General features: G+C 35.5%; 1 protein-coding gene across 17 annotated transcripts in view; it reads left to right on the top strand.

Annotated features, from left to right (window-relative positions):
• cadm2a (cell adhesion molecule 2a) overlaps positions 1-27500 on the top strand; it is a 755249-nt gene that overhangs the window by 272293 nt on the left and 455456 nt on the right. For 2 of the 17 annotated variants that reach the window (XM_087269781.1, XM_087269782.1), the window contains one exon: positions 9336-9430. In XM_087269781.1, the coding sequence (XP_087125907.1) occupies positions 9400-9430 (31 nt within the window). In that variant the 5' untranslated portion in view covers positions 9336-9399. 17 annotated transcript variants of the gene reach the window in all.

The raw sequence follows: 27500 nt of genomic DNA, 5'->3' as shown, positions 1-27500 counted from the left end.
GACCTCAGTGCCATGTGTTGTCATACTAACCACAGATTTTAATACAACTTTCCTTCATCTCCTCTTGCGGGTAGAGGCCCATGTGGTTTCCGCTATGCACTAGTCACTACTAACTGAATGGAGTAGATGCACATAGTTATGTTTTGTTAAAAAAATGTTGCAAATAAAATTTACGTTTTAAAACCACCTATATTTTGTCAACCCGCCAATGCCATTATTTACCCACACAATCAAATTCAAAGCCGCCCAATTGGGCGGGAAACACTGATGTAGATTGTGTCAAAGCAGCTTAACACAGACATTCTAGTAGATTGAAACTGTCAGTAGAGTTTTCAGTGTTTAAAGGGATAGTTTACCCAAAAATTAAAATTGTAAATGATTTGTATGTTCAACACAAATATCTGTTCAACACAAAAGAAGATATTTTGAAAAATGCTAATAATAATAATAATAATAGTTAATCAATTAATTAAAACTACAAACCAGGGACTTCCAAAGCATTTGTTTTTCATGCTATGGTAACAAATAGTTACATGTTGTCAGCTTCAATATTTCATAATTTGTGATAAAAAAAATAATAATTCATAAAGTTTTGAAATCATTTGAGGATAAGTAAATAGCGAGTAAATTTAAATTTTTGTATGAGCTATCCTTTTAAAGACAGATTTTTCATTTTTGGGTAACTTTAACCCCCCAAAAAACACACACTTTGCACACACTTTTACACTCCCGGCACAGTTCGATTGAATTTAATGGCACATCTCGAAGCCGGCCAAGTAGCCAAGTTATCAGCAGCACATATCCAGCACTTATTACTGTCACCGTCTTCATTCAGCCTTTCAGAAGCTTTCACACTGTCAGACAGAGAAAGGCTTTGAAAAGGCCACATCAACTCTATGAGTCCTGAGCAAGAGTCCCCACTGTGTCATTCTCCCAGCATGCCGAGGGCCTGGGGTGACAACTTAATTATCTGTCTCGGCCAATCAGAGGGAAAGGCCGGTAACCTATCCCGAGTCTTTCAGAGGGGTGCATTGTTGCTCTCTGATGTGACTCTTAACAAGGGATGGCCTTAAACCCCACTCTTCTATTTGTCCTCATTCATCTACAAACGTTGATGAATTGCCCACTTTGCACTCCAGTCACAGTAATTGTCAGTCCTATAGCTTTCACAAGGGTCCAAAAAGGTGCTGTTTATCATCTGAGATCGAGGCTCAAGGGCCACTTCATGTGTATAAGTCCTGTGTTTGGACAATGAGTGCAATGTTTATGGAAAGCTTTGTCATATATACTGAGCGTGGCTTACTGAAGGACTTGGCACATGTTAAGTGTGCTTGACTTGACCCTGGATGAACAATTGACCTAAGACAGGTTGTTCTGAATGTTTATTACTTATTTTACAATCGTGCAAGTGTAATTTATACTTCATTTTTCTGTTGATCTTTCTGTATTTTTAGAGAATACAATTTATTTTATTTTATTTTATTTTATAAATTTTTTTATTTTTTATTTTATTTTATTTAATATTTTCATTATTTTATTGTATTATTTTATTTTATTTTATTTAGTGTCTCTTTTCCATCAACAGCATCCTGCAATCTAACAGAGATCTATAAAAGTTTTAGGGTGTTTAAAACATGAAAAGAGAGGAGAAAATACATTATGAAGAAGAAAAATAAAATATGCAAATGTATAATAAATAACAACAATGGATTTTTTCAATCACAACAAATTTTCGATGATTATTAGATTATAAGTGAAATTTCTGGCATGAAACTTTATGCGCACACATGCTGAAAGGTCACTTAATCTGCTCCTGCGTCATTAACTACATGGTACAGGAGTTTGGTTGCTGTCACCTCGGCAGTGAAGGAGTTTGCCTCATCAGTTTAAAAGCTCTGCGTCAATCTATGCTGTTTCAGCTGCGGTGCATTTTCAAAGACCTTCCTCCACCCCAGCTCCACCTTTGTTTGGAATTGCTATGGGGGTTAAATGAACATTATGTTTGGAGCAGCAGCATGTTATATTCTCAGACAGCATGTCTGTGGATACAGTGGTCCCTCGCTGTAACACAGTTCACCTTTTATGGTCTTGAAGTTTCACATATTTTTTTGTGTAATTTGACAGTTTTTTTTTTTTTTTTTTAAAACAAAAGTGTTTTGCATCCTGATTCACACATTGTGTCTTGCGTCCTGATTGGCTGTAGACTATTGTGAATCAATCTTCTTCGTGCCGTGTCTCCTAAAGAAAAAGTACAGAATGTATTCGGCTTGCCAAATGTACATAAATCTTTGATCTCTAGCAGTGTGACTTTGATCTCTAGCAGTGTGTTACTGCTGTACTGTAAGTTTACCAGTTTTCTCCCGAACAAAACCGATAATGACAAAGAAATATTCTGCATCATCAAAGACACCTGTGGTAGCACCCAAAAGGCAGAGGAAGATGCTAACCAAGGCACAAAAAGTTAAACTTCTGAACATGCTAAAGGAAGACAGAAGTTACGTGAGTGCTTAAACGAGAGAAAAGTGTGAAAATGTTAATACCTTTCTGAGAAAATAGTGTAGTGAGGGGTTTTACAGCCTTAAAACATCTATAATACTTATAAAAAGATAAATCAAACTACCTTGCAGATTTCACCTATTGTGGGCTATTTATTAAAATGTAATTCCCGCGATTAACGGGGGACCACTGTATACTGGTCTGGGTATTTGCTCTGCCATAATAATTAAAGCAGCAGCAGCATAGCAGGTCTATTCAGCCAAGACTGAATACTATACATGAACATTGTCATATACATACTCATTATACCACACTAAATCCTGAGAGTGGTCATGACAGAAATTATATTACTCAAAGTGTCTTTACTTTTTAAAATTAATAGACTTGTACAGCAAACTGAGCTCTGAACAATAGAGTCTATAATAACTAGTGTATAGTGTACAAATTATGCAGTGTTGTGCAGAATTTTTTTGTATAGTAGTTTATTATTTGTTGTTTGTTGCAGTGCAGGTTTTAGCAGTAGTGCAGTGTAAGCACTCAGAGCACCAAAGAAACCACATACTAATGCTTTTGCAACCAACACAACACTCATTGTGGCAGAATGTTCTGCACTGGCAGACATTCACACTTAAAAAAAAAAAAAATTCTCTAAAAAAAAAAGCTAAGAAAAATGGCAATGATTTCACAAGATTTTACTCCACTGCTTCTGTGGAACTGGGACAGATTTGCACATCAAAACTATTTGAACTTAGTATTTGAAGTCGTTGAATTTGAGCTGTGGTGAAGAGTAAGTGCACGCCGCCGTGTGCTCGTATTGGCTGTGCAGCGGCTTGTGTAGCACAGACACTTTGAGCATTCCAGCAGCGCCTCGGGTCTGACAGCACTGATAGTGGCTGCAGGAACGCTGCAGCCTTCCTTCCCTCCTGTTTTAACATTCACAACAGCACCGCTAAACAAACCTGCAGCTCCACTCTAGTGCCGAGACCTTTTCCAACACATAACCTTTCATACGCTCCTCACAGCCTGCTCCCAAACATCCAAAAACACCCCTCGATCGATAGACCCCAAGCTATCCGCAAAGCCAGGAGAAGCACATCGTGCACAAACTCCAAATTTTCCTCTCCCTGTTAGAAAATACGCTGCGCCGCTTTCTTGTTTAATATGGCAAATAGCCAAAATGCCGTCTGTACTTTTAAAGAGCCATATGCTACACTTTCCAAGTGTTTTATTCTTTTCCCTGAAGCCCATTTACAATATCAGTTGCTCCCAAAACACTATTATTTAGTTTTACTGGACTATTATCCAACCTCTTTATGACCCTTATGACTGCTTTTGCTACCATGAGACACTCAAACCTAAAAAGGATTTATAATTTTGCATCATTTCTTATTTTTAAAATGTTTCAAAAGCAGCTTTTCTCTGCTGTTTTTTATTATTATTATTTGTTATACAGTGTACTTAATTTAATAGGCATTTTCTTATCTTTCAAATCCTGATTGACTTCTGCTTGGTCAGTGCGATCTCATAGTTTCCACATTTGTTCATCATTTAAAGCAATTCACAGTAATATGTCAGCCATATTCTAATATTATGGCTATGGTATCTAAACCCTAATAGTTAATACAAGTGTAATTGGGTTTGGGATATACACTTTGGAGCAGTTTTGCCTTCAGAAGTGCCTTTGAATTAAACAAGGTGATTAACACATTTCTTTGAGATTTTGGTTCATATTGGCATGATGGGATGATGGGTGTGCTGTTATTTTGTTGGCTGCAGATCTCCCATTCCCGCACATCCCTAATGTGCTCTGAGATCTATGACTGTAGAGGCCATTTGAGTTATGGGAACTCATTGTCATGTCCAAGAAACCAGTTTGAGATTATGTGAGCTTTGTACCCACCCATCCCTATCATAAGCACTCTCAACCATTGATGCAAGACAGGATGTATTCATGCTTTCAAGTCGTTTATGCCAAATTCTAATCTCATCATCTGATTGTCACAGCAGAAATTGAGACTCATCAGACTAAGCAACTTGTTTCCTTCTTTCCTTCTAATGGTAGCCTACATTTTGTTTCTTTTTGGATAAAATAAATTCTGTATTCTTATCCTGTAGCTCATCTACTTCATGGTGAGATGTGTTGGTGTGTTTAGTGATGTCTTTTTGCAGACCTCGGTTGTAACAAATGGTTAAGTTAGTTCTGCCTTCAGTCTGGCCATTTTCTTCTGAACTCTGAATACCATTTATTTTTGCCAACAGAAATGCAGCTCACTCATACTATTGTTTTGTGCTTTCGGTTTCGTGTTTTCTGTTATATATAATTGTGACTGTGGCATAATAAAAGCTCCACTTTTTCGTGCCATGTTGCACTCGTCTTTCATTGGCAATTGCTTCAGTGTTCTTTTTCACTTTGTGGGTGTTCAGCCTCACTCTGTTTCATACTACCATGATTTTAAGTACTCAGTCACAGTCCATCACTGTGATATCAAACTATGTCTTTGTTTGTTGTGAATGTACACCCTCTAGTGGCGAAAAATACATAATTTGCTTTTATCCTGCTTGTGTGTGAAAATCTTACTTGGCTCTTAAAGTCTGCATGAACCGGAATCTGCAAGCATTTATTTTTATTTATTTGTTTATTTATTTATTTTTATTTTTATTTTATTTTATTTTATTTTATTTTATTTTATTTTATTTTATTTTTATTTATTAATTTTTTTATTGTTTCGTAATGGATGCAGTTTCTAGAGAAATGGAAAATTAAATGAGAAAACAGTGGGCGTGGCTTGTTTTTTTCTACTGCAAGCTGATTGGATGTAGTAAAGTCATTTCATTAAGAAAGATCATAGATATTTACATTAGATGTCGCATACGCTGTTGTTATCTATTGAAAGGAATGCATCAATAGAGGCACCATTTTAGTACAGGGTAGCGCTCTTTTGAAATGAATGTGGGACCAGGGTGCAGTGGAGGACTGGCCATCCAGAGCCAGAGATATGTTCACATATACATTTATGTATCTATGATCCGGAGTTTTCCCGGTGGTTTGCTAGCCTACAATAACACAAGTTTCTAGCACGGCAGCATCTTGCTGTCATATTTCATTTACATTGTTTTCTGATTTTATTCAACAAAACTAGCATAAGCCTAGAATTTAGTGCAAGTTGGTGCTATTTTGCCTTATGGTCAGCGCAGTGAGAGACCCGTACACAGCGCTAAAGTCCAGCGTCTTCACATTGACTTTAATTTTGACTAGTACAGTTGAATGACATTTGTCCTGGGAGCACTGTACAAATGTGGCGGCGCTATTGATGCATGCTCAGGGTCTGTATGCGATGTTTGTGTATATACCTATGCAGAAAGATTAAGAACAGTTCGGGAGAGTTATTACAATCTAACATACACCGCCTCTTCACCATTTCTGTTTGTTGTCATAGCTCTGTCAAAACTGACAATTGGAGAGAAGTGGTTGAGTATGTTAACCATGCCCAATACCTCAAATAAACATAATCTAACAATTTAGTTTTTTTTCTTAATGGCATGCACTGATGTATTATTCACCACAAAACAAGCAATGTGAGCTAGCAAAATAAACATGGTTGATTTCATGTGTACTTTAAATACCCAAACTGACCTTTTTTGGTGACATCAACATGCCACATTCACTCTTTTAAATCCCCTTTTTTCACCATTCTGATGCCTACAGTAGTTTCAACCTCAGTAGTTCATCAAGAACAAATGTACAAGCCTAAATTCATTGAGTTGCTGCAATGTGATGGATCATTTTTGGATAGTTGGATAGTCTATTAATTAAACATATTAACCCTTCATACTGCAGCTAATGGAAATATCTCAATTTCCATGCAAATGCACAAGAAATTGAATGCAGGCTACTGCTTTGCCTTTATTTGTGTTTCTTTAAGGATTATGTTAAAGTGGTTATTTCCAGCATGGAAATGGAAGGTTGGACTGTAAATCTTCAGCTCAGCAGAAGACCAGAGCAGACTCCGTGGCTTTGGGTGGCAGTTATGAGCGTATTAAAAATGCATGCCATAGGTGTCCTCCACATCCCGAGGCTTCCCGCTAGCTGGCATGCCAAGTCCTGATAAGTGTGGGTACAATTCGCCCTACGAAGCTTTAATGTGACGTTATGTATTGAGAAAAAAAAAGTGGCGCTTAAGGCCTGGGGCGTCCTGACAGGCTGGCGGGGAGGATTGTTGAGCAGCCGTAGGGTTAGCATGCTCTTTGGATGTGCGAGCCGATGTGACAGTCACTGTTTATTAAGGGGCCGAACACTTTTTTAATGTCTGCTGGTGAGGCAAGGGGAACAGCTGGCCTGTAATCACGCCGAGATGGGGAGGTTTTTGTGATAACGGCGCAGAATTCAGGGTCATTATTCACCATTTCCACTGAGCGAGCGCAGCAGGAGTGCCGAATGAGGGTTGTCCTGAGGGCTAAAGCGGCCCCGGAGAGCACAGTGTGTGTTTGCTGTGCTACTCCTACACACACATACACACTAGGAGGAGAAATATTCCAGTGCGCTGAATGACTAAAGCATTTAGCAGAATTGGATTTTTAACACTGGAATTTTATTTGCACAAATCGTGTTATATGTTGTTGATTTCCCAAAAAGAATTTGTTCAGAGGTGCCATTTTGTGATTTGACTGCCGTTGCTGCTCAGTAAACACACACTAATTTGATATTGCGATAGATAGATAGATAGATAGATAGATAGATAGATAGATAGATAGATAGATAGATAGATAGATAGATAGATAGATAGATAGATAGATAGATAGATAGATAGATAGATAGATAGATAGATAGATAGATAGATAGATAGATAGATTTATGTCAATAACAATGCAAGTTCTGGACTTTTTTTTTTTACTCTATATTGATGTAAGAGTCAGTCACACAGCAGAAACGTGCAACAACTTGGAATCTAAAAGCGTGTTGAAATTAAAGAAGTACCAAATTTTTAGCCACCGTAAATTTATTGGCAGAAAATACAGTCTTATGCAAAAGTTTGGCCACCCCTGATAATTTTCATAATTCCAAGTCATAGACTGTGGGCCTTTTAAAACAGCAAATTAATATATTTTATATATTAATATATTTTATACCATAAGGAACTAAAATTCTGAAATAACATTTATTAAATCAACAGATGCAATGTAATTTAAGTCATAACAAAACAGACTGGTACAAAAAATTTAATACCCCAACAGAATAATGACATCAATCTTTGGTACAGCCACCTTTTGCTAAAATAACAGCCTGTAGATGCTTCATATAGTAAAGGATAAGTGCCTGAATTCTTGCTGAAGGCATTTTTGCCCATTTTCCCTTGCACAATTTCTCCAGTTTAGTCAGGTTTGATGGGTGCTGAGTGTAAACGGCCCTTTTCAAATCAACCCATAGATTTATGATGATGTTCAAGTCGGGGGACTGGGATGGCCATTCTAGAACATTGTATCGTTATGAGCATGAATTCTTTGGTAGATCTGGAACTGTGCTTTGGGTCACTTTCCTGCTTAAACATCCAACCCTGTCATAACTTCAGCCTCTTAACTGATTCCTGAACATTGTTCTTCAGAATCTGTACAATGACATTATTAGCAGCAAGATGTTTCTGGAGCTGTTTGGAGGTGGTCTTTTGATTGTCTGTGACCTTTCTAATTATTCTTTGGCTTTGCCTTTCAGATATTTTTCTTGGCCCATCTTTCCTTCACAAGAGCTGTTCCTGGGGCCTTCCATTTTCTTACTATATTTCTGACTGTAGAGCTAGAGACTTTAAACATTCGTGATAACTTTTTGATCCTTCTCCTAATTCATGTTGGTGAATTATTTTAGGTTTTAGGTCAATAGGAAGTTCTTTTGAGGTTCCCCTTGTTGCTACTTTCAGATACAAAATAAGGAGAAGCACAACTAGCAATCAGATATCTGAAATATCCTTTTTTTCATGTTGTTTACAATCATGCATGGTTGGTTAAGGTTGTTAAGGTTCACTGAGTCACTCAAATCAATTTGGTGTTGTAATCAATTAGCATTAAGTGACTACAGGTTTTGAAACCCACACAAAAAGAGAAGGTGCCCAAACTTTTGCATAGCCTATTTTTAGTTTCAGTTTAATTTCACACATCTCTATACTGCTAGACTACGTATTTCTATGTGAAAAACAAGACATTATCTGGCTTTCTCTACAAACTGAATGGCAATGCACTGCAATCTCTTAGAAAACAAAGAGCACATTATTATGCAGCCACAAAGGGTTGCCCAAATTTTTTGCATAAGACTGTATGTTAAGCCATTTAATGGATCCTGTAATTTGTGTGGCTTTATTCATTGTTGGAGTAGTCTTTTAAAACTGTAAGCATTAACCAAAATTATATTGAAGTATATCTTGTTATCATTCAATATGGAAGACAATTATCGAGATTGCATTTTTTGCCATTTCACCCAGCTCTACATGGGAAAAAAATCTAATTTGTCAAAATTGTATGTCTTATTTAGAATTATAGGCATTATTTAGATTAAGGGGGGGGGGGGGGGGGGTTTGTATTTATTTAATGTAAATAAGTTTGTGTTTGTTTGTGTGTTCATTTCCTTTATCTTTGATGCTATGAGAGATGGTATTTAGGTTAAAAAGTAATTATTCTTTAATTAATTAATGACATTAGCCCATTTAATTAGGCCTTTTTCCTTGAATGTGGGTTTCGAAACACTCCCATGATTCTATTAATACCTTTATAATTTTCAGTAAATGCAATGCTCTGCTGTGTCTGACTGTGAATCTTATTGTGTTTTTTCTTCTCTCTCTTCTTTGTCTTGACAGGTAAGAGCTCTCAATATTGACCTGCTGGGGCTGATGTTTGAGTGCTGGAGAGCTGGTGATTCAGATGTGCTGTTTTAGTGTTTCAGTCTCTGCCGGTGAGGACAGAAAGGGCTCGTCTGCAGATTCACATCACGAGATAAGGATCCTCTTGCTTGTGAACCAATCTTATGTAACACCCACAGGACTATTTCACACCGCACACAAAAGCAAAAGCAGCAGCGTATCTAATACCTCGCTCTCTTTCACAGAGTGTGAATTATCAGCAGGTGGTGTACGGTGATGTAAAATATGTAGTGGGGCATATTTTGCGGCATCGGTGCGATCTGTTGATGAAAGCATAATCTTGAGAAATGCATGGGTCTTGAGCTCGGAGATGACACATGTGGTTGGTTTTCTCACATATTTAGCTTAAGATTAGTCGTGTGGTGTCATATGGTGGCGTGTGGAGGGAGGGGAGCGATTGATGGATAGATAAAGAGAGGCAATTGGGACATAAAGAGAGATCTCATTTGTAAATCTTTTAGAGAGGCTCTTGCTCTTCAGGAAGTCATTAGTGAAGCGAGAGAACTTAAATGCATGTCTGTAAATGTGGAATTGTGTGTGTGTTGGGACTGTGCTTATAAGAAAGTTCTGATACAATGTCAAATACAACAGATGATGTGGTTCAATTGTGTTGTTCAAGAGGTAGGGAATTAAATGTGCTAGGGATTTTCATTTGTGTTGATACCGATTTGCCAGTTTGATTAAGATTTACAAGAACTTGATTAGATTATTTTTTTGATTCATTCAAACTGATTCATTTGTCATTGTGATTCATTTGGTTTTTTTTAGTTTTAATGTCAGATTTGCTTGCATTTATTGTGTATAAAGTCTCAGGTAGTGGTGCAAATGATCTTTTGAAGCATTTTTTTTAGCCATATGCATTGTGGTTTTATTAAGACTTAAGGGTTAGTAAGACCTAGGGTTGGGGTTAAAAAGATATCTGTAATTCTGTATCTACTATCTGTTATCTGTTCACCAAGGCTGCATTTATCTCATAAAATTGAAAAAAAGTCAAAACATTTTAGACATTTAAAACAAGTGTTTCTATTCAAGTATGTTTTTAAAGCCTATTTGTCACGACAAAACTACATTTTCTGATTTGTGTCAATTATAACAAAAACTAACATGATTAAAAATAAAATGGCTGATTTATTGACTCTAAAATGTCTAAAATTTAATTATCTTGTTAAATAATAGAATAAATTATTTTGATCACATTTTCTATTAAGTGGCCTTAACTAATATGTATTTACACTGAAATTAATCATTAGCTACAATGTATGTATTTGTAAATTATTTATGCCTAATTAAAAGCCTGTATTCAATTATATCTGTAATTAATTTATGTAATTACATTTATAATTACAATGCTGAGCATCCCTCAAACCTTAACCCATCCTTAAATTTATACCCATACCACTTAAACCTTCCCTAAACTTACGCATATCCACCTCAGTAGCAAATGAAGTGTTTTACAGAACATTGTAAACACATTAAATACACTGTATTTATAGTTTGATGAAAGTACATAGTAGTTAATATAATGAGACTTACTATAAAGGGACCATTCGTTTTTCATTGTTATAATGCTACAAAACACATTAAAAAGTATAGCTGCATCTGAAATTGCATACTTCCATACTATATAGTATGTTAAAAACAGTATGCGAGCAGAGTAGTGTGTCTGAATTCTTAGAATTCGAAAAACATTATGCAAGAAGTACCCGGATGACTGACTACTTCCGGTGAGATTCTGAAGTGTGTATCCAATGCACGCTATGCTATCTCATGATGCCCTGCGAGAGAATTCATGAATGGGAGTGAAGCGACGCAACTCACACGGGTAGGTCATGTGATTATGACAAAATGGCAGATGTAGTACGTTCGAGTTCCATTCAAATTATTCACATTCATACTGTATAGAACAGAGATGCCCAAAGTAGGGCCTGCAGGCCAAAGTTGACCCATTGTAATCTTTGATTTGACCCACCACCCCATCTGAGAGGAGAGTATGATGTAGAGGGTTGGGACGAATGACTTTATCACAGAGATCATTGTCATTTCTAATTTGAAGTAACCATTTTTGTTTGTTTCATTGCTGAGCTCCAAAAGACCAAACAGAAATTCAATGTTTCAACTAAGTGTCAATTATTATTTTTTTTTTACTTAATTACTTTCACTCATGGATAAAGGAGTATGCAGAAGACATCGGTAAGCAAATCAAGGCAAAAACTAGTGTCATTCTGACATAAATTACATTGTTACTGTAATAAGTTAATTGTACTATGTAAAAAAAAAATAATGTATTATTTGGTCAGTTAGTCATTTTTAAACTTTCATTCATTTTCTTTTCGGCTTAATCCCTTTATTAATCTGGGGTCGCCACAGCGGAACGAACCACCAACTTATCCAGCATATATTTTACGCATCAGATGGCCCTTCCAGCTGCAACCCATCACTGGGAAACATCCATACACATTCATTCATACTCATACACTTGGGACAATTCTAGCTTACCCAATTCACCTATACCACATGTCTTTGTAGTATGTTTAAATACAAATGCAGTACCTACTGAGTAGAGGGTTGGGTACCGAAACCCTTTGTAACTTTGTAACCGGTAAGCACTGTACTGAATCAGCATATGAATTTCTGTGCCCAATTCCAGTGCCATTGGTGCTGATACAAGCACGTAAGAAGCATCAAGGGGTGCATCAAAGGCACACATACGCGTTGTGTCACACCATCTCTAAATATTTAATTCTAAACAGCTTTAAAGGATACGAACACTGTCAGCGATGTCAGGCATTTGTTCTTGTTGCTTATAGAAGGCAAATCGTGCGGTACGGTGCATGCAGTGAGCGACTCCCTTTATCAACACCACACATTCATCTAATTTGCTTAAACTAAGTATTCTAAAGTATGGCTATATTTTACAAGCAAGGATTCTGACACACCAATATGCAGCGGATGCTTTACAAAAGTTGCGTGAAAGGGGGGGAACACTTCAAACATGAACTTAGAGGGCTCATGGAATCAACCTAAAGGCAGAGGAATGGACTGTCTTTGACAGCTTGTGATATCATCTGGTACTTTCTGTGAGTATGTTTACATGGACACCAAAACTCAGATTTTAATATAATTAAGACAAGACTCTGATCAAGAGTCTACAGTGTAAACAGTGATTTTTGATTATCTTAAAGGACCACAGACACAAGCTATGTTTTTATCCAAAAATGTGAATGAACTTTATGAGTCAAAGCAAACAAAATCGTAACTTCCTAATTAACTGGCACCAGATATCAACAGTACAAACTGAATTTGCTGCAGTAGGAGAAGCTGCATCAATCTTATCTTCATCTAATAAATAATTTGCGCCTCAGAAGGCAATCCTGACACCCAGTGAACGCGCGGTGGCGTTTGAAGGTGTCAGACGTGGAGCACAGACGCTCTTGATTCTGGAGGTCATTAATAATATAACAACACTAATACTTAAATGGTTAGGCATTTTAGAATGACCAAAACAACATTTCAGATGTTTAACAGTGTGCTCAGCATGCTGGTTTGTCCATTCACACACATTTTTATCATCACATGATCTCTTATAACAAAATCACATGACCTTTTTTAAAGCGCATGCTGGACTTTGTTCAGTAAAAGTGTTTCCATCGTAGTTTATGCACATCTTTTCTTATTGAATAAAAAGTTTATCCTACTGACTTATGTGCATTTCCATAATTTATGCGCATCATGGCATTTCCTTCAACCGGGTTTTTATGCGCATATACAAAATGTGCATACAAATAGGTGGATGGAAACATAGCTACAAACTGCAGAGACAACATTTATTGGTTGGCGATGCAAGACGTTAATAAATCTATGTGCTATAACATGTAACTGGGAATCATGAATGTAATGATTTTAACATTACATATTAAGCTATGTAATGTTAATAGCATAATGAAAATCTTGCATTCATGTTAAAAAACAAATAATCAGAAAAAAATGTATTAATGCAATTCAAATATATAAAATCATTGATGTTTACTTAATATACATATATACTTATTATGTTCAATTATAATGATTAAAATATATACATTTTTTGTGAAATAATTTTGTGGCTAAAAAGTATTGCTTCAGGTACCGTTTTGGCACCAGTACCATTTTAAAAGTATTGATTTAGCACCGGTATTGAAATAACCCCTAACGAAACCCTGCCCTACTGAGTTGTAGGTGCAGGCTACGAGTTATTTTAAACCAACATTGAATCAAATATGGAAGAACTGGACATTAGGTTAATTCTTTCAATTAAATTTAAATGACCCTTTTGAATCAACAGTTGTTTTTTTCCACATTTGATCAAATATTGGGCTAAAGCAACCCAGCGTTTTTAGTGTGCTGTACTGTGACCAATTACAAATTAATTCACTAAAAGAACTTTCACTGAATAAATACTTGAGGGATATTGAGTCTGAACGCACAGTGAATGAAACTTTCAGTGGTATTGATTCATTAACCACTCTAAATTCAGTGGGTTCATTTAATGAAAAATTCATCGGATTGATTCATGCAATAACTTCTGAGTTTGAGTCATTCTGAATGATTCATTCAAAGAACCGACTCATTTGAATTTGTTTTACTACTGTGTATGATATGTGTTTGATTCGCTACGATGTTCCTGCTCGTTTACTTATTTATTTGTAATTGTTTTTTTCATTGTCACACCACCAGCACCAAAAATAAGTAAAAAAACAATTATATGGATAGGTCCTGCAAATGTATAAGCCTAGTTACGTTTCTGAGCAGATGACTAATGTGGAGCAATTACCCAGGCAAGGCCAAGTGGACTGGCAAGCGTGCCGAATTATCTTCCCAATTATATTTGAAGGGGCTAAAAAAGATGTGCTCTCAGTTCTACCCCCCTTACGCTTGAGTGGAAGTCCAACCCGGGGTCACCATTAGCCACTGGCCCAATGAAACCACCAGGCTTAGATCCGAAGGCTGATATATGATTCAGTCACAGCTCTTGCTTCCTGTCTTAATTAAATACTTCCAGTATTAAAGTTCTGCTCTATAAGCCTTGCAGGCTGAGAAATCTGGATGACTGAGAGATCAGCCTCCGTGGTGCCCTTGGTTGACGAATAAATAATAGTATATGAACATATTCAAGATAGTCATGTGAAATCTCCATCTAATTTGCATACGTTCATATCTCAGTTTGATTGGCTGGCCACTTCTGAGAGTTATGGAGCAGTCGCTTTGACATTGAGTTGTTATTGGATGTTTGCATTTTACTTTGCATAGCATACAACTCTCTAAAGCTGCAACTATAGTAGCATGTCAGCAAAAAGAAAGTTACTTTTAGAAACTTTCAAGTTTCTAATTTAGCTGGATTTTAAACATACTCCTGTTTGAATAACATGATTTCAAGCAGATATCGTAATGACTGAATTAGGCATGAGCCGGTGTAAGATTCTTTTCTGACAGTATGATAAGCTTGGATACAAATATCACCGTTTTACAGTTTTGTGATTGCTGCTCTAAAATATATTATTTTTAAATGGGTAAAAAAATAAAACCTTTTTCCCCTTTAAACATAATATGTTTTATTTTGAGAAGCATTTAAAATATTTTGGCACAGTAAACATATCAGGCTAAATAATTAAAATGAATTATTCACTTCTGCTGTCTTCATTAGTTTTAAAAACACTTATTTACAGCTTAAAACGGCGTCTTTTCTGCTGGAGGTACTGTTGTCATAAAAAATGTACCTTAGGAATGGTATAGCAGAAAATGCTGGCAGTTTTAAAAACTTTTCCAAACCGCGGTATTCCTTGAAAACAGTTATCGTCCCATGCCTAGATTGGATTTTGAAAAGCTTTTTATTGACTGGATTTTAAGTAGATTCAGATGGAAATTTCCAAATTTTTAAAATATTTTGATTGAATTTAGTGGATTTTGAATAGATTGTATTTGAAATTATTGGATTTTGAAAAGTTTCTAATTTAAATGAGAGGGTTTGGAATAGATTCCAATTAAAATGATTGGATTGCATTGGATTGAAGATTTTAGCGTCACTTTATTTTGATAGTTTGTTGAATTTAAGTCACATTGCATCTACATGCCAACTAATTCTAATTAGATTATAAGTAGACTGTTAGGTTGGGATTAGGGTTTGTGTTAGTTAGGTTTAGTGTAAATTGACATGTACTGTACTTGCAAAGTTTCCTGTAGTCAGTTAAATGTCTGTTTGGCAGCAGTATCAACACTTATTAAGCAGACAGTTTACTAAGGCCGTACTCACACTAGGTACAGTTGCCTCGAACCGGGCCAAAGCACGCTTGTCCCCCCTCCTTTCTCCCCCGACGGCCCACACTCACACCATAATCGGGCCTCGGCACGCTTACGTCATCGATGCAGCGCTGTTCAGTGAGAAGCGCTCTCACTCAGCAGCACAGTGAAGATTTCTCTAGTTATATCGTTTCAGTCGTTTGATATGCAGTGACATGCAGTCAAATATTTCGCCAAATCAGTCCTTAGGGATGTGGTGACACGCAGTCATATATTTCGCCGAACAGATCCGTCACTTTTGGCCCTCATAAACAATCATAAAGCCCTCGTGCTGCAGGAATGAGGAGGTCTGCTGAAGGTGCGCAGCTGACGTGCAGTGAGGAGTTTGCGTTCACTGAACAGTAAGAATGATTAATAAATACATATGAAACAGTCCCTTAAAAGTCACGTCTCGCTTTCAGTTTCCAAAGCCCAAGTGAACCGCGCTCAGGCCCACCTTTTCCAACCGGGCCAGGGCTGGCCAAGTGAACAAAGCTTGAGCCTGATTCAGTGCACTCACACTTCTCAAACGATCCGGGAAACGGGCCTGGGCACGGTTCGGATGGCATAGTGTGAGTAGGCCCTAATACTCAAATGGACCATCAGAATACAGTGTTACCAATATTTCTATTGAAATGACTGGATTCTGGCACTGTATTGTATTGTTGTTAACACTTTACAATAGGGGACACATAGTTAATGTCAATAATTTATTTACTAAAACAAAGAAACATTGAGCAGTGCTTGTACAGCATAGTTCAACATTTAGTAATGCATTATTTACAAACTAACATTAAACAACTGTTTTATTTACTAATGTTAACAAGGATTAGTAAACACTGCAATAAATGTATTGTATCAATGTATTACATGTTTGTTCATCATAATAAATACATTAAGTATGCTGTATTGTAAAGTGTTGTAAAATGTCTGTTTTGACAGATCTACATTCAATTTAGAATTATGTTGACATAGTGGTCTTGAAATTAGTAGAATTTGGAAAAGGTTTATATTTAAATGACTAGATTATGAACAGTTTCCTGTTGAAATGTATGATTTAAAACAAATTCCTATTGAAATTGTGTCCAAGTATTCATTTAGTCTTTGAATAATTATATTTCTGACATTTGGGTTAATTCCTCTTCTTTAAGATGAACCACCTTTTGCATGCTTCATAAGCAAATTCCATTGGATAAAAGCCTTTGCTAATTAAATAAATGCTAAAATGTAAATGTGTTCACTGATAAACAAAAATGTGATCACACCTAATAGCTTAAATCACTGTTTAAAAAAATGTGAGCACTCTCTACTCAAAGTCTCCTGCATAAAACAGTGTCTTTGCCAACCAGCTAACCAAGCCCCGATCAGACCAATCCAAGTAGAGATGACATAACTGACCTGTAGCACTACCATTCTCTTTTCATTTGTCTTTTGATTGGTGTCTGCCGATCAGAGAGTATGAGATGTTGTTTTAACAGCAGCCACCTGCTCCTGAATACTTGCGGAGACATGCATGACATAAACAGACGGCCGTTTTGGACAACAACGCTTTCAGAACAAGAGCTAAATACATTTAACTTCATCAGAACAGTGCATTGTGATCATTCACAACTCATCCTCCAAACAGAAAGACAAATACTGTTTACAAAGGCTTAATATGAACCACCAGCAGCCTGTGCTAGATTTTTAGTACCGTACATCCCATCTGCTCTGTCGCAGAACGAATGCCTTGTCTGGGGGTTTATTTTGTAGTTTCTGTTTCTTTTTTCTATTCATTTACCCTGTTTGTGTGCGCACCGTACTTTTATACACCACAGGCGTACTCTGTATCCGTAACAGGCGAAATCAGCTGCCAATTTAAGGAGCGCTGCTCGTTCATTATGAAGACCGGTGGCCGTGTCATAAAGGACGATTTGGCTGATTCATGCCGCATGCTCCGCTTTGCTATTGATTCAGAGCTGGCCTCTTCAATTACCGCCCCATTACAACACCCATCACTCAAAGGAAACGCTAGTGAAATTGCATTAGTTCTCTTTTTTCTTTCTTTTATCTCTGCTCGTCACCTTCACTTCACCATAGCAACTAAGCCCATTTGAAAACATTACCGGTGAGTTCAAGAAAACAGCACACACCAAATTCTGTTTGTGTTTAAGTGCTGAGGCAGGTGATGCAGGCAATTATGCAATTGCTTTTTTTTTTTTTTTTTTTACCTCCCCCTCGTTTGGTAAAATATGGGCTTTCTTTCTTATTTTATGTAAAACGATAGATCATTTGTAATGCTTTGCATATGTGTGTGACGTTTAGTGTTCTGTACTTAATGTTTTATATTGTTATAAATAAATGCATAATACCATTAGGATGATGCGCAAAACAAATATAATGAAATAAACATTAAGGGTCTGACATAAAATACAGCCCGGAGTATGTGACTAATAACAACTAACAAGGAAGTGTTTTAATTTATATCAACACATGATGAATGAGTCACAGTGGGACTTCAGGGAATGTTACTTTTTTTTTTCTTTACTCATAGCTTGATGTTATTAACTGTGAAAATACAGTATTGTTTTTTAACGTAAATTCTAAAACTGAACTTATAAACATACATGACTTGTTTAACCAAGAAACTTTAACTCGTTTGGTAAGTCTACATTCTCAGAAAAGATAAAGAAGCTGTCACTGCTTGTTGCATAGTACTCTTTTAAAAGGTACACATTTGTGCATAATTTAACTACAGTGTCACCTTACTTTTTATACTAATGTGTACCTTTAAGGTATTAATATGGACTCTTTATGTAGAAATGTGTACACTCCAGTAACAACTTGTGTACTTTTTTTTTCTGAGAGGTGTTTTTGTGAGTAGATTAAGCATATATGCTGGAACCTCAATAAAAAAGAACTTACTTTGCCATAGGTTGGTATCGGTCTGTTGTTAAGGTTTAAAATATGTTAATTTGTTTTTACATTATGTGCTATATTATTTTTACATGATGTAGCATATCAACGATTTGATACAATTTTTTGTTTGTTTTTTGTTTGTTTGTTTTTCTGTGTTCCCTTTGGTTTGCATTACTTTCAAATTTATTTTATTTTATGTATTTATTTTTTGTTTTTTTGTTTGATCATATTTATTGTTTGTTTTGTTTTAGTAGTTTTCAATCTTTTTGCACTGTTTATGTATGTATGTATGGCTGTATGTATGTATGAAAGTTTGTATTTAGAATTTTGATTTGGGCTAAACTTTTTGTTTGTTTGTTTGTTTGTTTGTTTGTTTGTTTAAAAATAATTATTTAACTTCCCAACTTCCCTTTTTGTAGAATAATGACATAATTACTAATTGTATATGATTTCATTCATTGTTTTATTATTATCACAAACAGCTCACTCAACAGTTCTGTTCACAAATGTACACCATTTGATTACTTGTATCATTTCAAATTTAGATGCATTTGCTTTGATCCAATATTTTTATTTATTTATTTTTTAAGTGACTTTGATTAAAATGTTTTGTAATGAACAATTAATTATAGCCAGTGTGATTGTTATGGTGATGTGCCAAGTGCAGCTAAATTGAGTATGGTCAGACAGGCAGGCAGAGGTCTAAACAGGAGCAGACAAAAGTGTAAAAAGGTGATCCACAGTGTGTAAATCAAGAAAACAGGTGAGAGAATCGAGGCAGGCAGCTAACAACTTTATACAGTGAAACAGTCCAGAAAACAAAACACAAACAGGGCAAGGATTATAAGGAAAATGTTCAGAATTGCATACTTAAGAGTTAAACAAGACTTTACAAAGTGAGAGAGGGACTGGGTTTATATTGCGAAAGTAATCAGAACTGATGATCTTCAGCTATATGTAATTATAGTGAACCTGAAACTGGTGTGTGAATGCAGACTATTATGGGTTTTGTAGTGTAGGAGGGTGATACAGGGTGTGCAACCCCACTTGTGATCACAACAATGATATCCATGCATGTGTATATTTTACTATGAAATATACTTTTTATGGAAATTACTAATTATGTTTCAGCTAAACAAAAAGGCAAGGAAGCTGAAGATGCTTAGCAAACAATTTTTTTTTAATGGGGAACTTTACTCAAAATCGAACATTTTCTCATAATTAACTAAAGCGATTCTGATATTTCATTAAATTACACACTAATTGAAATCATTCTTTTAACTTCTATCGTGAAAAAAGCTCTTCAGCTTTGTTCAAACAGTGTCTAATTCCTTTATTTATTTTATTATTGCCAAAGGGGTAACGCTTCCGTGCCAGACATTGCCTTGGGGAACTTTGGGAAATGGGCACATCAACATCATTAATGGCTCCAGATTCGTGTTCAGTTGGTTTATTACGGATCAGTGCGGTCCGAAGTGCCGGGTGTCATTAACTAATCTCTTCAACACTCCTCTAAGCCTGCTCTCCTTATGAATTATAATAGCCATGTAATGAGCCTTTACCCACTGGTCTAAACATCAACAGAGATCGCTTGCAATTTCCTTTACAAAGCTCAAATGCAATTATATCTGGCTGCATCAAGGCAAGGTCAACGTTTGAGCTCGGCCTTAAATGACATGACATTTTTAGACTCGCTCGTATATGTGCTACTTGCTCATCGCTAGTGTTTTTGATTATGATTTCGGTATTTAATTGTTGCATTCGCTCAGCATGACATTCGTGGATCATTTGTTTGACTGTGTCTCCTATGGCCATTAAACAGCAGCCGCTTGTGTTTCTGCTGCAATTTGTGGAAGGCAACCAGACGCCATGATGAGGCGTTTGACGAAGCTGAATATCAATGATCTTTATTCCTCAATTGAGCGTTTGACCTATCACGTCCTCATTTAACTCCTGCCGCTTCGCTCCTCTCTAATTATGTCATGATGAAGCATTGATTTCCATTTCCATTTAAGTTCGTTTGTTGCCACCTTTGGAGGCACGGCTCAGGGCATTAGCAGAGGTGAATGCTGGTATAAGAAAGATGTGTGAAGATGGATAGGAAATTGAGTGAAGATGCATTTATCGAGAAACAAACTTTCAAACTTTCATGTTGGCTCGTGTCACACTTTGAAAAAAAAATTATTCATTGAATATTAAAAAAAAAAATTAAGTTATGTTGTTGCAAATAATTTATATGAGCTGAATTTAACCAACAAATTATGTTGAACATTACTAAAATTGATTTATTTGTTTAAATTCAGCCCATATAAATTGTTTGCAACAATTTTGCAAAAAATATTTTTTTTCAGTGTATGTATTTATTTATTGTTTAAGATTTTAGATTTATATATTTATTTACTTTTATGTTTTGTTGCTTCTCAGAGTATTTAGTTTTTGAGGTTCAAAAACCAATTAAAAAAATTATAATTTTTACAGAATTTTGATTTCAGGGAGTAAAAGTGTTTGTACCGTGGCTCATGAAGAAAGGTGACTTTTATGATTTACATTAGAAAATCTTTTACATTGTAACAAGCTTCCAAAACAAAACCTATACTGTAATGGTTATAATTTGTATTTAAAAAGTTGGTCTATCTACGCTTGGTCTATCTATGCAAGGTGAATATGTACCTTGGCTCTAGGGATGAAACAACTAAAAATAAGGTCAAGAATTTTGATGATATGAGTTTCAGTAGCCATGTCAAAGCAGTAAGTAAGTAAATCAGCATACTATCATCTTAAAAACATTGCAAGAATTAGATGCTTTGTTTCTTGAGTAAGGAATTAAATAAACTTGTTCATGCTTTTATCAGCAGCAGGGTGGATTACTGTAATGGATTCCTCACTGGCCTTCCCAAAAAGACAGTCAGACATTTGTAGCTCATCCAGAACGCTGCTGCCAGGTTTCTGACCAGAACCAGAAAATTACAGCACATCACATTTGTCCTCAGGTCTTTACACTGGCTCCCAGTTACATTCAGAATAGATTTAATTCTAGTCTATAAATCACTAAATGACCTAGGACCTCAATACATTACAGGTATGCTCACTAGATACAAACCTAACAGATCCCTCAGATCACTAGGATCAAATGAATTAGAAATTCCAAGAGTTCAATAAAAGCAGGGTGAATCAGCCTTCAGCCACTATGAGCCCCACTGCTGGAATCATTTTCCAGAAATGATCAGATGTTCTCCAACATTATAAGAACATTCAAATCAAGATTAAATACACAGCTTTGTCTTTACTGAATAAGTACTACACTACGTATGTCCAACAGATCGCACTATCATGTATTTCTTTTTTTTTTTATTCTTTAAAAAACATTTTTTAGCACATTTAAATCTTTTTTTATCTGGTTTTAATCATTTTTATTCTTTCATTTTATTTTTTTTACGTCTCTCTTTTATTCCTGTTTATGTAAAGCACTTTGAACTCCCAGTGTGTATGAAATGTGCTATATAAATAAACTTGCTTTGCCTTGTCTATGCTGTATATATGCAAAATTTCAGCACATTTTGAGGATAAAGTCAAAAATTATAAAAGTAATTCAAATAAAACATTGCTGTAAAATGTATTTCTGAAACTGAATGCATATTTTACAAAGCAAATTAAATATATTAATTAAAATATAGTGTTTGTAACAACCGCTGTATCTAAATTATTTATATATATATATATATATATATATATATATATATATATATATATATATATATATATATATATATATATATATATATATATATTATTGTTGATTTTATTTGAAGAATTTGTTTCTGTACTTTACCCTCTTGAGAATTATCATTATTGAAGGTTTACACTTTGAACAATGGATTTTCAGTGTTTGTGAAGCACGTCACTACAGAGGTTATTTTCCGTAAGACATATCATACTTTAGTACTTCGGTCATAAGTTATAATGGTTTTGGGATATGAACCTAAGCACAGTTGTGGCCAATAGCCATGCCTAAAATGCCGGGTTTGTAATGTAACAGCTGGAACTATATCTGAATGTTCTTAGACTTTCAGCTGGAAAATGGAAAATATGATTTGATTCAGTATTACTGCAGAAATATATCTTATTTTCAATCATCAGTTTGTTAGTTTTTAATATTAGAAGGGTTTAGATGCAAAAAAACCCTCTAAATGCCATCTGAAATTTTCTCCTAAAATGAACATTTTTCTCAGACTCTTATGTTTATGCTCAGATTTTCCACTTTAAAGGCAGTGAAAAGATCTTGTTTGTCGCTATACAAGTAAACTTTCTGAGCCTATACACACAAAAGTTATAAAACAATGGCAACTTTAGAAGAACATATCAAACAGCATTTTGAGGTTTTTACATCTAAACTCTGCAGTTATTTATTTGTTATTTGTTAATTGTTGATTTTATGTGAATTTAAACTTACACACAATATGTTGATCTGTGCATTTATAATACATATTAAAACTAATATTCACTGTCTATTAATTTGTTAATAATAAGTTTTATTAACAGTACTTTTCATTTGTTTATATTTAGCAACTTTGACTTCTCACAGCGTTTATATACTGCTATTCTGTGATGATTTGAATTACTTTGAATTCTTACTTGTCGCTTTGGATAAAATCGTCTGCTAATTGACCAAATGTAGAAATGTTTTATTTTTGCTTTGTCATTAAAAATCTACTAACAACTGTAAACATATGATTTCTTAAATAAAAAAAAAATGTCTGGTTTAGTTATTTACAGAAAAATGGATAAGTCTTAGATTTGAATTCCTCTTTGTAAAGACTCTCTGCACTGTAGGTGATAGCTTTGCCCATGGCTGTGTCTAGAGAATCAGCCACATTCATGGAAAAACAGCGAAAACTGTGTGAAAAAGTACTGCGCCGGCTTATCAAAGTCTTCATCTGTTGTCTTTTGAATCCTGAAAGCCTGTGACTTTTATACGCACCGTCCCTGACTCCGACAGAGCAAACATATTTGCTTTTTTTCTTCCCCGTCGTGTTCAGAAGATGTCCTCAGAGACAATACACACATCCTCTCCTCTACCTTCAGGCAAGACACTGCAGGTACATCAACACATTTCCACAGTTGACTGATTACATTAAAAATTCAAAACATTTTTTGGTATTACATGCTTTCTAAAATGTTATGTTTAAATATGCAACTGAGACCCTGTTTAATTAAGCATACATGTTGGATAAAGACAGGTTCTTGAATCAAAATATTGTTTCTTTTTTTTTTAACATTTGATTCAAAGGCTTTACTGATGGGATTTTGAGAATCTCTTTTTATCGCTCCACATTGTAGTTCAGAAAATATTGGGAACAGCCAAAAATAAAAAATAAAAACGTTTGTAAAAACTTTTAGAAAACAGATATGAAAAGAACTGTAAAGTCTGGTGTATAGTATGTGTGTGTAAGTGCTATGACTCAAGATAAGAAAAAAAATATATAAAATAATATTCTGGAATTTTTTTTCCATAAATTTAACAGAAGAGATTAAAAGACAAATACTAGGATAAAACAAACAAAACACATTCTTTTTGTTTAAATCTGGAATTCAATTATGTTTTATGTCAGTAATGCTGACTTATAACTCTTTATTGGTGGGATTGGTTTGGCAGAAGTCAAGTCGTGGAGCCTACACATTTTTCTGTAAATTATTATTATTATTTTTATTATATTTCATTCTATTTATTTCTCCTATGCTTTCTGGGTAATATTGTATTATGTTGTGTCCGACTATTTCTGTATTTTGGCCTTTGTTTCCTTTTTTTTCTTTCTTTTTGTTCTGTTTATGTTATTGTTTATTTTCTTATGATAAAACAATAAAACGATTATTTTAAAAATAGTGTTCTGATATTTTCACTATTATATATATAATTCTTAAAAAACAGCCTTTAAAGATGTGTATTGCAATTTGAATTTATGAGGTCTACTAAAAGAAATGTTTAAATAGTTTTCTGGATCTTTTCCTTATATTTGACTGAAAAGAAAAACAGTTTATAAAAAGCTACAAAGTGCAAAATCTCAAATTGACAGGTGCATGGAAAAGTGTTTTTCTTTTTTTTCCTTCAGTGTCTCGCCTTAAGAAAAGGCTCAAAGTCGTGTTGAAACTATAGCAACAGATGAGCCATCTCTGTGGAAATAAAGCCTCGCTTGCCTTCTATTCAATGGTGCCAATTACAGAGAATCCTTGTGGTCGACCCTGAGCTGACACATTTACATTGAGGATCCAGTCGCAGGCGGCCATTAGTCAACAAAGACTCTGATTGAGGTTCATCTCCATGAAAGAGAGATTAAAGATGTATGAATCTCTGTCTCAATGAGTAAACCAGCCTGTGGTGTGAGCATTTGGATTGACATATATAAATTGCTGTCATCTCTTTGTAACTTACTTTCGTTGTTGTTTATGATGAAATTACTGAGGTGCTTTGCTGATTCTTGAGCAGCACTATGTTGGTTTGAAAAGGAGTTTCTGAACAGTTTATCAGACTTGTTACAGAGAACTGTGTTTGCATGTGTTTGTACAACAGTTCTGTTTGGTTCTCAAATCTGATTGGCTGATAGCAGTGCGATACTCTGCAATATTAGAACTCCTGAAGGCTCCTCACCCTTCTGTATTACTTTGCTAACATAGAGTGACAGCAGATCAATAAACTCACCACAGTTTTACAAATATTGCAGTTGCTGAACAACATAATTTTGAGGCTTTTTAAGTCGATAATGTACAGTAGTTGTTTGGATTGCATCTATGCAGTTTATTTATAAGAATAGTGGCTATTTTAAATATAATAATTTCGGGGACACAGCACATTGTCGGCCACTAGCCTGTCATTAAGCAGAGCAAAGACGAAGATGTTGTCCATCCATAAGATGGCGACAAAGACCGCATAATGAGCCCTTATATAGGGGAGAAAAGATCGGGGGGTTTTCAAATTACAGCTGATCAAATCATTGTAAAATTGGTGAATGATATTCTAAGTTGATCTCTCTCTTTTTATGTTGCAGTGCTGTATTTATACCATAGTAACTTAAGTGTATTGAGTGTGTTAGTCACTCTTTGTATAATCCTGAGTTACCTTTTGGTTGGCCATCCGTTTGTTTCTAATGAGTCTCCTGTTTTCGTTACTGCAGACTAGTTCAGTAAAAAGAAAGAAAGAAGAAATGCCTGCATGTGTTGAGCATTTTTCCTTATCGCAAACACAGCAGTAATTTGGTAGTGTTTGTGTTGCTTTGGCTTTTTTTGGGGATAATTATTGTGATCTCCTGATTGCAACAGAGAAATACTGAGAAATCTCTGTAGACCAATGGCATTTCATGTCATTCAGCCTTATAAGCATAAAATGTAAGCAAAATAAACTGTTTTATCGATACTTTAGACATAACGCTAGAGAATCATTCAAATACTAGCTCTAAAATGAGGTTGATGGTTAGTCATGATCCCATGATCGCTGTAGCATTTTTGCCTCAGTCCATTTGCCAACTTCAAATGCTTTATGCACATGTTGCATTCCTTTTACTTTAGACCCTTCATATTCAGTGCGTAGTTTACACCAAATAATAAAACAAAAGCAAATATTTAAGCTAAAACTCCAGTATATAAACAATCATAAACAATCAGTTTATGTCACTTCTAGTTCATTTCAATGTCATCCACAAGCAGTGATTTTGTAGTGTATCCTCTATTAATGCAAACATGATCCAATAGGTTGTGATCATTGATAGTCCCCTACAATAGGTAGTGCTCTGCCTTTGCTGCTACAATGGGATCAAATCAATAGAGTTATTCTATATTCCACCAAGTGCGTGACTGCAAGTGCATTACGAAAGCTCTTGTAATCTCCTCTTCAGGTCTTACACACTGAGTCCTCATAAGGCTGATTGCATGTCGCCTTCTTAGAAACCAGCGCTCAGTGGACACTAATAAGTTAGACTCCCAGTGGGACCCAGATGTTGGAAAAGGCTCATTTGCGGTTAGCGGAGAGAGCTGCAGATTATCTGACATACATTGGCCAGTGTTCGGTAAGTGGATCAGCTCGGTCTCCACGCACCAGCCTTCAGCCCAAGTGCCAGAATCACATCTTCATTAGGAGAAAATAAGATCTCCAGTTGGATGTCCCGAGGGAGACCGACGTGAGCTTTACAGCGGGTTCATAGCTGGGCTAATTTAGTCATTAACTGAGCTGACGGAGATAAGAATTCAGACTTGTGTCGCTTTTCTGATTTAGCTGGTATTTACGTCGGTCTGGAATTTGCAAATGGTTGTTGTGATTGCACAGTGATTGTCTATTAAACATCGTCGGAGGATCCACCTCGTCTGGCTCTAGAAAAAGGTACAGAAGGTGAGATGAGTGCAAGGAATATGAAAAGGTAAAATCGATGGTTTTTTGATTCACCCAGAACTGAGCTCTGATCATTGGCAACAGAGCCCAGTAGGCATTGATAATGAAAAAAAAAATTATTTGAATAAAGGGTTGGTTTACCTAAGCAGTTATGTCATATTGTGTCATTCCAAACCCCTGAGACCTTTTTGTTTTTAGAACCCAAATTAAGATTTGTTAAACACAATCTATGAGCTCCACCATCCTCCATAGACAGCATTTAAAGTCCATAAAATTACCAAAAAAAAATAAACATTCCACAGACCATATATCGTTCATAACAGTGTTGGGGTAATGTACATTGACCTCAAGTGAGAACTTTAATTTTGAAAAGTAGTCGAGACTCAAGACTAGTTCAGGAAGCAGGAAGTTTAAGTAGTACTGCAGTGAATCAACAGAATGCTCTAACTGGCACATTCTAAGATATGTTCTCTCTTTGCTTCTGTTAAACACAATGTCCTTAAGTACACAATGTTGAG

This window comes from Danio rerio, chromosome 10, assembly GCF_052040795.2.
Source record: "Danio rerio strain M-AB ecotype USA chromosome 10, GRCz13ab, whole genome shotgun sequence".
NCBI lineage: Eukaryota > Metazoa > Chordata > Actinopteri > Cypriniformes > Danionidae > Danio > Danio rerio.
The sequence above is the reverse complement of the archived record's forward strand: the minus strand, read 5'-3'. Positions and strand labels throughout refer to the sequence as shown.